Here is a 14738-nt window from a genome sequence, read left to right as displayed (position 1 = left end):
CAGTTTAATATGTTTTATATTGAGAATGCACATTTCTACATCAAATGTGTTTGTTCTTAATAAGAATGTTTATTGTAAACAACAAAAGACACATTATTGTGATAACGTCATAATAACGTCTGTCATAACAGCTTTACGACAACTCGCCGTGTGTTGCCATGTCGTAAAGCGCTTTGTACGACCTGCAAGCAAGAGAGAAGAGGCCTTTAAGATTATAAATTATTAGATGATGAAAGTAGGGTTATTAGCACGCACTTTTATTTCATAAACAGTGTTGCAGCCTTTCTCACGATGATCATAGAGAATGTGGAGGCATTGAAGTCGTGGCTGGCAAAACTCCTGGAGCCAATGTAAGTGTTCAATCGAAATGACATTTAGCTCGCATGCTACGTAGCTGCTTTAGCGAACTAGCCAGCAGCTTAGCCTGGCATCAATGGAAACCCGCTAGAAACTGATGACAAATTCTTGCACGAGTTAGCGAACCGCCTCTGCCGCTAACTGGCGTCGAATGGCCAAAAACAGATTGACCGTTTGAGTTTGAATTAAGTAGATAAAAAAACAAGAACGTGTCTAGGGCCATGTGTGTTTTATGCACTTATTTTAGTTAGGTTCACAGCTGGCCCACGATATTGTAACTTTATCTCATGTCAGTAGCAACACAGCAAACTACCACAGGCTATTTTACTCGCATGCTGCTACGTGTGATTTAACAGAACTAAGCAGTAAATGTTTAAAAATGTATTTACTCTAATGTCACCCAGTTATATACATTCATAATATATGTCTGTTATAAATAAAACGCGATTGAAGTTACAAGTTACGTACACTTGCCCATTAGCTTAATATTGAAAAAAGCCGTTAATCAATTCCTTTAAAAATCACTCAAGACACGTGTGTGTAAAGTACTCTTTTAATAAAACATTGCAGATGGCGTTATTAAAACACGATTTTGGTTAATACGTAGTTATATGCATATTAATAATACTAGTCTTTAGGGGTAAGTAGTACATCTCAAAGGATGCAGAGCTGAGTTCAGTCTTGGACAAGAAAGGTCGTTGTAAACTATAAATTCTGATGAATTGGATGATTGTTTAATGCATGTATGTACATGTGACATGTTTTCAGGAGTGATTGAGGAGGCTCCGTAATGGAAAAGTTGGACCTAATATATATTTCGATTTTAATTTATATCAGCAGAAGATAGTGGTTGACTAATTTTCATTTTAACCTACAGTTGTGATGCAGACCCCTCTGCTTTAGCCAACTATGTGGTTGCTCTTGTGAAGAAGGACAAACCAGAGAAGGAGTTAAAAGCGTTTTGTGCTGATCAACTTGATGTCTTTCTGCAAAAAGGTATGAACCTTATAAAACATTATGGTCAATACAATTTTTATTACAATCTATTTTTTATTTTTGAAAATTAACAGATTATTGTTATGTACAAATGTGTGTTATCAAAACACAAATTCATTGTGTCTGGCAACCTAGTCAACTTCCCTTAGAACATTTTGCTGTCTGCCTATGTCCAAAATCTACCTGCTCACTCTTCTTGCTTGATCCTGTTCTCCTTGGTCAGGACGTTCACCAGTGTAGAAAATGTATAAATTGCGTATCCTTTCTTTCAATAGCCCACTTTCTATAAGCAGTCTTCTGTTACCAAGAATTATTCATACCTAATCCATAATGCTCCATATCCATTTTTTAATAGGCAGACACCATGTATGAGAAATCATACATTTATGTAGTAACATATACACTTCACAATCATGCCAAATATATTGCTAAACTTGTCCTGTGCTCAAGGGTAAGACTTTGTCCACTAGAGGGTAGTTATGTCCCTTTAAAACAAGGGTCACCAACGTGGGGCCCCCGGGGCACCTGGTAGCCCCTGTGGACTACCTAAGGTGCCCGCAGAGTATGTTTCCAAAATAAAACTAGTCAACAAGAGGGTCAAAAATTCTACTGTAACTGTGCTTTTTCATTCAGTTACACTTGCAATGATATTCAAATGGGTGCAATAACGATGGTAAGAAGAGATTCTACTATTGTATGTCCCAGAACTGATTATTATAACATGGTTCGGGAAGTCTGTATCAGACAAGTAGCTCTTCATATTACTAAGTGCCCTTGAAGTAGCTCTCAGTTTCCATAAGGTTGGTGACCCCCTTTAGAATGTCCTGTTACAAAATTACTTGGTGTGTCTATCTTTATAAAAAAAAAAACTAAAACATGTTACAAATCCTTTTAAAATGTCTTATAATTTCACTCACAAAAATACAGTTCTGTTAAACAGTTAAATGATAGTATATGACATTAAAACATAATAAAGATACTACATGTGTAACTCACTGGTATAATAACTTATTTACACACTGTCAAATCCCTTCAATTTTTCTTTTTAAATCTGAGCTCGTAACTGTTGGATTGCTTCTATTTTTTATTTTTGAAAATTAACAGGAAGTAACAGTATATATTTTTTTCTGTCCTCTTATCGTCATTGCAGAGACGACAGGGTTTGTCGATAAGCTTTTTGAGTGTCTGACAACCAAGAACTATTTAGGAATCCCTGCTGCAAAGGAGACCCCTAAAGAGGAGGTTAAACCACTTGCAGTCAAATCTGATATTGTTGAGGTATGTGCTTCTGATCACATTGGTGTCGTTTCTATAAACTATGTCAACAATTGTTTATGGAACACAATCTAAGCCACTGAGTTTGAAATATTGCTGTTTTTCCCTTTAAGGCTGAAACGGCAGAGGAAGAGAGAGAAAACAGGTGGAGGAGAAGTCCTCAGAGAAATCGCCCTGAGTTCAATGAGTCCAGGTAGGCTGGGTGGTCACTGACCATACATAAGACCATGACACATACTGTAAGATGTTGCTGAATTATATGGTCAAAGAAGATAAACTGATATTCTATATGCATAGAAATGGATACAGTTTATATAAGCTGTCTGTGTCCTTTAGCTGTTTGTTGCTTTAAAATATCTTGTATTTTAAAAGAGATAAAAATATCCTCCCTCTCCTCTCAATACCCCACACAGGAGTCGCGACGACAGGAGGCGAGAGGAGCGCAAGCGTCGTGACTTTGATCGCCACGGGAAAAGCGGCAGTGATTCTTACCGTGAGAGGGAGCGACATGAGCGTCGTAGGGGCAGTCGTAGCCGAAGTAGGAGTGGCAGTCGAGGGAAGAGCAGGGACAGGGAGCACAGAGGAGGCAGAGGTAAGAACCTTTCCCATGTAGCCAATCCACACAACCAATAACAACAGCACAGGGACAAGACCCAGGAGTGATAGAAGCTCCTGAAGCTCTTGTCAGCGAGGCTGAACTGTGCATTGGTAACAGAGGTGCAGATGAAGGCTTCTTAGATACTATGAGAACGGAATTTAAATCTCGGTGTAGCTTTTTTTTTAGATTCTTAAATGTTATTGGTAGACGTTTTATCATAACTGAGCAATGTGGACAGCTTTGCCCTCACATATGTGGGATTTATTTGGATGGAAATGGCCGTATTATCCCTTAGGTTCTTTTTCTTATCTTTTACCTCCTTTAAACATTTGCTGTTGTTTATCACTACGGTAAAATTGTAATCTGTCGTTGTCCCTTGCTTTTACTGTTTTTCTTTAGCAGATTTCAAGTCAAAGTTTGAGGTGGACAGAAAGGAGACCGACAGCTACAACTCTTCAACCACATCTGTCTCACAGCACCAGCAGCAGCAGCAGCACCACCACCACCACCCAGGGCCTCTTCTACCCTTGCCTACAACTACGCACCATTTCTCTTCCACCTCATCATCTTCTACTGGAGTCTCTGGGCCTGTTGGTGTTCCTATTGCGACATTGGCTCACCTGCCTGACAGCACTACAGACAGTTGGTCAAGCTTCTACAGCAACCAAAGGCAGGATGGTGTTGGAAAGCCGTTCAACAACAAAAGCGTTTCACTGAAGCAGCGCTGCAGGGATTATGATGGTAGGTCCCATTTTTCTTTTTCTACGGTTTTCATCGATGTTCCGAAGTTAAATGTACACTTTACACCTGTTCTTCCTAATGTCTGATGTGGATGCTCTGGCCACCATTATCTCATTCCTCCCAGGAGGGTTATTGATGACCTTGTTTAGTGTCATCACTAATGACCACTGTTTAGCACTCCGCTCCTTTCCCCTGTGGCAGACAGAAAAGCAAGCAGGCTTGCATCCAACTCACCACAGTGGCCCACAAGGGTGTTTAAACTTAGAGTCTCACCCTAGAGTAACAACTATCTGTCATTATGTGCAGACGTGCCCCAGAAGACTTTCATCTTAATGAGACTGTGGGGTAAATAAGTTGTGTTGTGTGTCATTGCTGCCGTGAAGTTAGGCAGTGGTTCATCTTGTTCATTCCCAACAAATGTTGTTCAACTTCTTAATTTATTTCAAAATCGTATTTATGTTGCCAATTTTAGCTGCATTTTAACAGAGATTCATCAATCTTTTCTCTCCACAGAAAAGGGGTTTTGTGTCCGTGGGGACCTTTGTCCTTTCGACCATGGAAACGACCCTCTCATTGTTGATGATGTCAACCTTCCTAAGATGATTCCGTTTCCACCTCCACCTGTGATGCCCCCCGCCAGTCTACCTATGCCTCCTATCACTGAGCCTCCTCCTCCTCTCAGGATTCCCTCGATACCACCCTACAGCCAACCGCCACCTCCGGGTATCTTCCCAATGCCAAGTGAGTTATTTTTTGTGTGCAAACAGTCAACCCCACAGTACAGTTAAGTAATAGTATACTTAACTTCCTATACTAGGAAGAACAGGTGTAAATAGTAATAATAAGTCTTAAAATAACTGCAGCCAGGGGGTGAAAAGCATAATTCTTAAAATAACTGCAGCCAGGGGGTGAACTATCTCTCATCATCTATCAATTTTACAATGATAATATATTTATTGGTAATGTGCTAGTTAAAAATCCTCTAAAGAGACCTCTTTTAGGACAGTTTTTCTTTCACCTAGTTGAAAATCTATAGATGTGTATATATGTTTATATACATATATGACTTGTCAAGATGAAGGTTTCCTGATGCCTTCCCATTGAACAGCAGGTATTAAACTGTAGCTCAACCCAGAGCTAATTGTTATGACTACGCTGTATCTGAGACATTAGCTTGGGCTTGTGTCTCCCTCAGGACCCCCACTGATAGCAACCAGTGGAATTGATACCCCCAACCACCAATCTGCAATCACTTCTTCTCCTCCTATTGGACCACCTGGCGTAGGGCTGCCGCCTAATCTTCCTCTTCCTCCTCCACCTCCTCCTTCGTCCTCATCTGTTTCTCACCATCCCCAATATGTCCAGTCTGAATGTAAGCAGCAGTGCATTTCCTGTTCAGATTAAGACGTGTCTGGAGAGCTGACCTGTGCAGTAGCTTGCTTTTTTCTGTTTCTTCCTGAACAACCATGAGTTTGTCTTTTCATTTATATATTATATTTCATTTGTGAGGTCTTATTTCTGGTTGATCTATGTTTGACATGGCTTTGTGTTCAGGTTTTATTTTATATGCGCAGCAATAGCAGCTGATGGCCACAGGGTAGCACTGTTTAACAATTTTTTTTTGTTTATTTACGTTCACATTTGCATTTATTTTTTTCATAATTTGTATAACTTTGCTTTTGTATTGAACACTTAATAGTTTCAAACTCATAAAACAAGACTCTATTTGGATATTTATGGTATTTGTTTGCATTTTGCTTATTGCAACATTGCATATTTTTATGAATTTGTTTCCTGTCTACCACCTCCAACTTAATTACCAATGCATGTTCCAATGTCTTCACTAGATAATTATGATCCAGAGGGCTACAACCCAGAATCCCCTGCACTAACTCCAGCAGGTCGTAATCCCTACCGTCAGTTTATACCCAGAATACAGACGCAGCGGCCAAATCTAATCGGTCTCACTTCCAATGAAGGTCAAGGATCAAGAGGTAACCATGTCTCCCAAGTTTAAATAGTCTTAACACATGATGTAATTTGTTTGGCTAATTACACTACACATTACACTTTATGCAAAGTTGTTCAATGTAGGATATAAATCATTATCAATTATTTCTTTTTTTATATTTCTATATATCTTCCAGCTGCAAACATCGTGATCCAGACAGAACCAGTCTCTACAGCCAACACTGGAAATAATGCCTCCTCTTTAAATGCTGACCAGGACAACAGGAAAAGGACAATGGGACATAGTGCAGCTGATGGACCTGGTGCTAAGAAACCCTGGATGGAAAAGTAAGACTCTGTCCAAATAATAACAGCCTTATCTAACAAACAGGTTTTTTTTATCTTGTTCTGAAAACATTTTTGTTCATTTTTTCACCATGTCAGGACAAATTTCAACAACCAGCATAAGAGCAATTTTCCGAAGAGGATTCAATATGTCAACACCAAGCTGGAAGTGCGCAAGATCCCTCGCGAGCTGAATAATATCACCAAGCTCAATGAGCACTTCAGCAAGTTCGGGACTATTGTCAATATTCAGGTACAACTTAAGTACAGTATCTGTTCAACTGTATCAGCTGTTTCCTTGAACACCATCGGACATGCACCGACATGCTTTTGTTTTACCCCAACCTCAGGTTGTGTTTGGTGGCGATCCAGAAGCAGCTTTGATTCAGTACACTAAGAACGAAGAGGCCAGACGCGCCATATCCAGCACCGAAGCTGTGCTCAACAACCGCTTCATCCGTGTGTACTGGCACCGTGAGACCGGCACCAACAACACAGGTGTTCAGCAGCAGGAGCAAACCCCAGGGAACCAGGCAGCCGGAGCAGCTCCCGGCCAGGGGACGCAGCACGGCGCAGTGCATAAGGTTGGCACAAAGAGCTGTAACGTTTGAAGTCTTTCTATATACTGTATATATTTATGCACTTCAACAATTTGACTCAATTTCTTCTTCTGCAGGGAATAAAACAGCACAACCCAGCTGCGTACGTCTTAAACAAGACTTTACCAAAGCATCGCCTGCCGCCAGTAGCTGGGACAACAGCCACAACCAAACCAGACGCCCTCAACACAAACACAGAGGCTGCCACTGTATGTTGTCAAACATTACAGCTCATACATACTAAACATAGTCAACGCCATTTTACGCAGTAGGGTACAAGAAGAAGTCCAGAACCTTTAAAATCTTGACAAACTATATAAACTTTTCGTTCTCTCTTTTGTGGGAACCAGGCGGCACCTGCAGTGCCAAATACTCAGAAGAGTCCCTACGTTTCCACGGCCCTCAAGTCGTCTTCGAAAAGCCTTGGGAAAACGGGAAAAGCGCTAGAAGCACAGGAAGCCCTCAAGAAGAAACAGGTTTGTTTATTACAAGAATAACACTTTTTTTTTTGACACTCAAAAAAGATGGACACAAAACCTGGAATTGTTTTGTTCCCCTCCATTGTATAAATGTGTTTAGTCAATTCCTGTGTTTCTTGTCATGTAGGAGGCATTAAAACTTCAGCAGGCTAGGAGAAAGAAGAAACAAGAGATGCTGAAGACGCAGATCGAGTGTCAGAAAGTAAGACATACTGAATTTTTGCCCAGTGCACAGTTCACTCAGACTCTGTCGTACCTGCTTCTACCACATCACTTGCCTCACTGATTGTCTTTTAGGCCTTGATAAATCGTCTGGAGAAGAACCGAACCATGAAGCCTGAGGAGAGAGCGAATATCATGAAGACCCTAAAAGAGCTGACCGACAAAATTGCCCAGCTGCAGAATGAAATGAATCTGGCCTCTCAGGTCTCCAGCATTAAGTCCAACAACAACCAGTCTAAGTCCAAGATTGATGTAAGTTTCAGTCCCTTTTGCCACGAGACAGAAGGGCGTCCATGATAGTGAAATAACAACAATTTCTTGTTTACCATATATGTGACCAGGCTCAGAAGGAATTGCTGGATGCAGAGCTGGACATTCACAAGAAGATGAGCTCTGGAGAAGACACAACCGACCTCAAAAGAAAACTTGGGTTGCTACAAGTCGAGGTAATACTCACAGTACCTAAGTAGGAAAGATGCAAATTAATTTGTCCCTTTGTGCTGTGCAATAGATCTAGCAGATTTCTTTGAGAAATCTTTTTTCCTTCTTGTTTTTTAGGCCACACGGTTGGGTCTGATTCGACCTCCATCAAATCGTGGCCGGGGGCGCGGAAAGATGGCACTTGAGCCTGGTTCTGCACATGTCGGTCGCGGAAGGGGTCGATCCCGGGATATGATGGGCCGCGGTGGGGCTGTGAACCGCATGGTGGTGGACCACAGACCCAGAGCCCTCGCTATTTTGGGGGTCACCCCTGAGGAAAAGGAAGAGCTAATGCCCCATTTTGTGGTAAGAACTGAGGACAAACTGGTACGTACAGATTTGAATAACTGTTAAAGGGTTAGCTGAAGTTTCTGGTTTGGTTTAATCGTAGAAATTTGGGGAGATCGAGGATCTCCGCGACCAAGACGCCACCAGTGTTGTCATGACTTTCAAGACGAGAAGTGAAGCAGAGAATGTGAGTCAAGTCTAACTCATCGGGTTAAGTCCCTGATATGCTGAAATCATTTCTACATTTTTTTTACCAAATACACCTAATGCTTCTACAGGCAGCTAACCAGGGGGCGAAGTTCAAAGGTCGAGTGCTTCAAATTTCCTGGTACAAGCCGAAAACGCCATCAGTTACTACAGAGCCTGAGGAAGAAGAGTCTAAAGATGAGGAAAACAAGGTACGAAGCAACGTCAACACAAACCCACGGCACGAAAATGTAAGCAGATTTTAAAGTTTTACTCAACTATTTAATTCAAGACGTCAAGCCATTCATTCATTATGTATCACTTATTCCCTTCCGGGGCCACTGGAGCCAATCCCAGCTGTCTGTGGCCGAGGGAGGGACACACCCTGGACAGCTCGCCAGTCCATTACAGGGCGCATTCACCCTCACAGACATACCTACAGTCAATTTAGAGTGTCCATACAACTTATTCTCCTATTAACCATGTTAGATTGGAGAACATGCCAACCACATACGGAAAGATCAACCAGTAATGGAAACTTGAACACCAGTGTGGCCTTATGCCATATGTTTCCTACTAAATTAGCACTTACTTTCATTCACTATTATTATATAAGAAAGCACTGTGGGGGTGCGACTTAAAGTCTCTTTACAAAATGAATTTTAGAAGATCCAATAAAGCCAATCCAGTGGGATTAGGTTTATACACTGGTTGGCTTTGTTCCCTTCAATAAATAAGCCATTGTGCAAATATCGCATAAATTAACACTTTCAACTTAGGCCTGCCCATCCCTTGGTGGTACACGGTGGTAGAAGCTCAGATATAAATGCAAATGAATGCCAGGAGAGTGTAAATAATACACCTTCAGGACGTCACGGTGTAACCAGCCACACATGGCTGTGGTTTCTTAGACTAGCACAGGTGTGTGTGCAGTAGCAGAGTGGCACTGGGTAAAAAAAGCACCAGTGGGACCACAGAGTTCAAAGCAGGGCTGGTTCAACAACAACCTGCTGGGACACAACTCTGACTCCTTTATTTATGAAGCCATAACTACATCAAAAAATACGCCCAGCACTACATTAACTGATAGGCATTCCTTTGTTGTTCTGCAACCAGTGGGTGCCCCCTCCTGATCACTCAACAGAATGCAGGACTTCTGCACAATCTGTAGTAAAAAATAATAATAATAATAATATGTAAATAATAAAAATTCTGCTTTAACCAGGAGGAAGCTAGCTCTTATTTGCATGGTGACGAGGAAGAAGAAGAGGAAGAGGAGGACGAGGATGAAGACGACGAGTACGAGAGCCGATCCTGGAGACGGTGAAGAAGTCGCGCTCTGTCATCGACCGCTCTCCGGCGATGTTAACAGTCGATTTCCCTCTAGTGAAGATGATATCGTCGAGATAGAAATCAACTTTCTTTTTTTTTTTTCTTCCAGTGTTTTCAAGCTGAAGTAATTTTAGACAAAACATCTTTATTGTATATCACAGGAATTCTCGAGGGTTGACTTTTTTTTTTTTAACCCCTCAAGTAAATTATTTAATACGTCTCACTTTTGCTGAGAAAAGATAAATGTTAATTTGTTCTTAAATATAGGGGAGGAAAAAAACAAATAAGTTCGAGTGTGCTTACCAGATGATTAATATCAGTAATGCACAACATTTGTGTCTACTGTGAATAGGTATTTTTATACATACTGTATTTAAAGTCTTTTCTCAACAGTTTTTTTGAAAGAAAAAAAGAATTCTCGTCCTTGCCCTTCAGGGACAGTCATTCCATTATTGATAAAACGTTCTCTGCTGCTGCCAGAGAGATGACTATTTATTTTTCCACTGCAAAAAAACGTGCACTGTGTTGTACCCAAGTATATTGGCACAGTATGGCAAAGTTTCTCTCTTCTCTTTTTTATATTTCTTTCACCAGGAGATGTAAAATATTTCTGACAGATGTTATGTTTGGCAGGCAGGAACACAGTCAAGACTGTACCACTGGCTCTCCGTGGTGCAGACACTGCACGGTAACTCTAGAGAAGCCGGCGCAGGTACAATAGCAAACCAGTGCAATAAAAACCAACTAACCAACTTGTTTACAGATGCTTAGTCCATGCAGTTTAGATACAGTCTTGTAGTGATTGCCCCTCCGCCCCCCCCCACACTATACCCTTCTCATGTGTGAAACTCTATTTTTAGTGCCACTTTGTGTTAACACACACACCCACATGGGTGTTTACTATTTCCTAAGACTGTCAAACATGTTTTCTTATTTGTCTTTGGTTTTTATTCTGTCACCTGGCAGGACAAGGAGTAGATCATACAAAAAAACCCCATGAGATCAATAGACAAGCGTCTGAATGTAATACTGAATTTATTCTATTTCTTTGCCTTACGACGTCAGCAGACGGCTGAACATTTTTACACAACTTGTGATTTACTTTTGTAGATTTTTGTAACTGCTCGAGAGGGAACTTACTGCTGTACAGCCCTCATTCACACCTTAGTAACAGGTTTTGTTTTCTTATCCACAGTGTTCACCATCCCCGTCCCACTATAACTGTTCAGACTATGTCGCACGGTTATTTACACGCGTCGTAAAAGTGGTTTGTTTCTGTTCATTCATCATTAGAGCGTTCGGAGCTGCTTGTGTCTGCGGTTAAAAACATCGCATTTATCTCTAACAGTTGTTCTGTCTTGTTACACGCTGAAATACTGTGGGAGGGAGGAATAACAGGAATAACACTCTGACTGTTATTGATGCATTTTTGTTGTTAAATCCAAAAGAGAACATTTTCTTGTAAGACCAAATTACTGTTTATTGACGTTCATTCACGACAAGTTTTTTTAATTAAATGAATCCTTTGACTTCTGTCATAATTTTAATGAAACATTTCAACAAGGCCAGATTATTTAATAAGAAATAAAAACTGTATTCATTGTTCGTTGCTCCCTGCATGGAAATTCATTCAGGGCTTTTCTTATTTTTTCCCTTCCTCCCACAGTTTTGGTATCGTTCTAGTTTTCTTTCTATTTTGACACCAGCTTAAATGATCACATTTAAGACTTCCAAAAATCACTACCCATTACATCAGTCCTGACAGGAGCTCACGTGTGTGTGTGTGTGTAGGAAAGCTGACAATGCATTTGCACACGATTGGCAGTCATGTTTTACGTACTTGTCAGCAGTAGTTTTAACTGATAAACCTGTTCCTGCAGGATTTTTTGCTTGTGTGATTTAAGGAAACAGAGAAAGTACAGCTCAACACTTTTCTACTACCCTCTGTCTGCTTCTCACAACGATAGTGTAAAAAGTTGTAAAATGTTTATTGGATAATAGTTTTGGATTTGTTACTGTTTATATTTGCAGGATGTGTATGTATTTTCTCCATGTCTTTTGTTTGTAAAGAAAAAAGAAAAAAAGGATTTCTAATTTACAAGCATGTTTGCTTTTGCCAATAAAGATTGATAATGGGGTGCTTGTAAAGTAAACAGAAAAGAAGGAAAAAATACAATATGAATTGGACTTGGTAGTGGGAAAAAAAGAGAAAGAAAAAAAGCGAGAAAAAAAGAAAAAAGTCAACATTGGCAAGATTGGGTAGAAAAGTCAAGCAAAAGCATTCCAGAAAATATCACCATAAATCTCTTGTGTGGTCTCATTTATTCTTCTACTCTTAGATTTTTGATGATTGCTGCTGCTAAGGTTAATAGATCATGTGTATATAATCACACTTGCAGTTAAGTTACTTTGCCGCCACCTAGCGTACATATTTACAATATTTTTTTTTACAAAAATGTATCATTTACATAAAACGGGTAGAATAAGAAATTGGAAACGGTAACGGCGTCATTGCACGTGAACGCACCAACAGACAACATTCAAACACTAATGAAGTTACAGCGGGAATTGACGAGTCATTTTATAAATATATTTCAGTTTAGATTCCGGTATACTTTTATGCTCAGTATTTTTAAACAATGGCCTTATATTTGTTTCACTCACTCCATCCATTGCCCCAACTGAATCCCATCACCAAGAGTGACACTTACACTTTAATTACAGCACCCAGTAACTATAACATATTAAAACATCACTGAATAATGCAAGAACATTTCTTACTTTGGGAAGTCAAGTGAAAACACTTAGGGTCTGTTTAGTTCCCTGCAAGAGCTTTTGGCTTTCCTCAGGGGAAGGAATTCAGGATAGGGTGGGATGATTGGTTCCAGTCAGACGACATTATGTAGCAGCGTAATAACTGGGAACACAGATGGGACCAAATAATCAATCATTATTTGGATTTATATGGAGATATTGGTCAGGAAAATGTGCTCAATAACAACCCAAAATGACAAGAACCTACTGCTTCTTATTGAATCTCTATGTTACATCATTCTACCAAAACCACAATAGAGTCTCTCTGTGTTCATGACTCTCCTGCCTGCAGTCCAGATCCGTCCCAGTATGAAAAGATGGGGCACCACCAGGTCACAAGCCTTATCTTTAATCAATCAATATTGATTATGATAACATAGTAATGCAATATCTAAAGCTACTGTAATAGAATGTGGGACTCCTCAGACAAAAGAACTTTAGAGGTACAGTTACATTAAGGTACATGTACTGTCTGACAGCACTCCTCGCGACAAGTGAAATAAAATATTCACAGCATGAAAAGTGCAGAGATGACAGAGCTGTAAACTCGGTTCAATTAAGAACGTTGCCAACTACAGTATATACAATCTATGAAACGAAGCAGGTGACAAAAGCTTATATATGATTTATTCATAAAGTTTAACTACTATAAACAGTCACAAAGTCGGCGTCCTGCAGCTGAACGAAAGTTAAACAGTCACGTTTGCGCCGATTTTTAAATGTCATTATTCAGTGTTAGGGCTATTTTCTCAGAGAAGCCCAGACCTATAACAGCTACAGTGAGAAAAAGTCCCAGGCTTCTTTAATCTCCGTAATGAATAAGAACATGCCAACGTGGTAATGGATGCCTGCCATCGTACTGGTAAATTATTCAGAGTCTGGAGAACTAGAGAGGCGGACGGCGCTATCAGGTAAACCTGCGGTGTCATCAGTCCTCCAATGCCCGCCGGGCTCTCCTTTCGGCCTGTCCACCACCGCTACGTGGGTTTAAACCAGGCAACCACCTGAGGAGCCTGAACATCAGGGGCGGGTGTTCAAACTGAAATCAACTTTAGCCCTATAGAAACTGTGTGAGGACTCCATAGCTAACACTGTACTATATTGAATAATAAAACACCCGTGTGTTTAGATGACGCCATTTTCAGTTCCTTCGGTACCACGGACAGCGCAAAACACGGTGGAGCGTCAAATCTTCGCTCTCCGTGGTACTGAAAGCTGGACACACCTGTATCCTACATGGGATTTACACAAACAACGCACAACTCTGTTTTAAAAGGTGTCAAAACGACTAAATAAAAGGGGAAACAAAAGCGTTCTGTGAATGCATTCAGATATTTAGGTGGAGAAAGATTATATTATTCTTGACATCTTCTAAAAATACACTTGTTTGTTTCTTGAGGCTCTATGAGTTTTTATAGGATATTGTCAGGAATCGTTAGGTTTAAAATGCAAATGTAAATTGGAGACATAAAATGCATGTGCCAGACTGACCCGTTTTTAGTCTAGATCTGAGTCGGTGCATCTGGCGATGGCCTACGGCGATGTATATAACAAATATGTCCCAGTATTCCTGTCATTTATGTTTTAACTGCGTCGATATGTAACAGTTTGGCATTCCCGTTGCCTCCATTCTGTTGCATTTATTCGACACCTGCCCACGCAGGACAACATTTTGCAACTTGTAAGAGGAGTAAGTGGCAGGAAAGGAGGGGGAGGTGGAGGGTGAAAAAGAAGGAAGGGCTGGGGTGGGGTGGGGTGATGCCGGGAGGTGCCGCCACTGGCAACAGCTCAGTCCGGTGAAGGAGAGCAGAGGAGCTCTGAGATCTGAAGCTGCCCCCTGCCCGGCTTTCATGTCACGGGCCACACTGCTCGCGAGGCGCTTGCAAGGAGGAGGATGATGACCATGAACGGCAAGCAGCACTTTTCCATGCACCCGGCCGTGCACGACCCCAAGTACACCGGCCTACACTCAGGCTCGGATGGTATGCGAAGGGTCTGTCTGCCGGCCCCGCAGGTACGTGCTGGTTATGGGCTTACAGGGGAGAGTGGAGGGAGAGAGGAGAGGACAGTGGGATA

At 41.0% G+C, this 14738-nt stretch overlaps 2 protein-coding genes across 7 annotated transcripts in view; both read left to right on the top strand.

Moving 5' to 3' along the window:
- Positions 1-128: 128 nt before the first annotated feature.
- rbm27 (RNA binding motif protein 27) lies at positions 129-12151 on the top strand. 6 transcript variants are annotated; one of them, XM_017041761.2, is made up of 21 exons: positions 129-350; positions 1235-1353; positions 2504-2631; positions 2742-2821; positions 3042-3220; positions 3629-3967; positions 4481-4708; positions 5163-5339; positions 5815-5961; positions 6115-6265; positions 6362-6515; positions 6613-6846; positions 6939-7070; positions 7212-7337; positions 7468-7542; positions 7638-7814; positions 7904-8008; positions 8121-8348; positions 8434-8517; positions 8609-8767; positions 9742-12151. In XM_017041761.2, exons 1-21 carry the CDS (start codon positions 292-294, stop codon positions 9841-9843), a joined length of 3183 nt encoding a protein of 1060 aa, XP_016897250.1. In that variant the 5' UTR covers positions 129-291; the 3' UTR covers positions 9844-12151. The 6 variants fall into 6 exon arrangements, with proteins under 6 accessions (XP_016897250.1, XP_008330527.1, XP_008330524.1 ...); XM_008332305.3 differs by having other exon boundaries at positions 3626-3967; positions 7638-7766; XM_008332302.3 differs by having other exon boundaries at positions 3626-3967.
- Positions 12152-14508: 2357 nt separating this feature from the next.
- Positions 14509-14738, top strand: part of pou4f3 (POU class 4 homeobox 3) — a 9172-nt gene continuing 8942 nt past the window's right edge. The window contains exon 1 of the mRNA XM_008332306.2: positions 14509-14676. Within this exon, the coding sequence (XP_008330528.1) occupies positions 14557-14676 (120 nt within the window). The 5' untranslated portion in view covers positions 14509-14556. The remainder of the gene's footprint in view (positions 14677-14738) is intronic.

This window comes from Cynoglossus semilaevis, chromosome 19, assembly GCF_000523025.1.
Source record: "Cynoglossus semilaevis isolate Cse_v1.0 chromosome 19, Cse_v1.0, whole genome shotgun sequence".
Lineage (NCBI taxonomy): Eukaryota > Metazoa > Chordata > Actinopteri > Pleuronectiformes > Cynoglossidae > Cynoglossus > Cynoglossus semilaevis.
The sequence above is the reverse complement of the archived record's forward strand: the minus strand, read 5'-3'. Positions and strand labels throughout refer to the sequence as shown.

What these genes read in the sequence shown, in the direction of transcription:
- rbm27 (XM_008332302.3), top strand. Translation starts at nt 292, where the DNA reads ATGATCATAGAGAATGTGGAGGCATTGAAGTCGTGGCTGGCAAAACTC. An exon ending in GCAAAACTCCTGGAGCCAAT is followed by an intron (nt 351 to 1,234) that starts GTAAGTGTTCAA and finishes TTTAACCTACAG; the next exon opens with TTGTGATGCAGACCCCTCTG. An exon ending in GGAGCACAGAGGAGGCAGAG is followed by an intron (nt 3,221 to 3,625) that starts GTAAGAACCTTT and finishes GTTTTTCTTTAG; the next exon opens with CAGATTTCAAGTCAAAGTTT.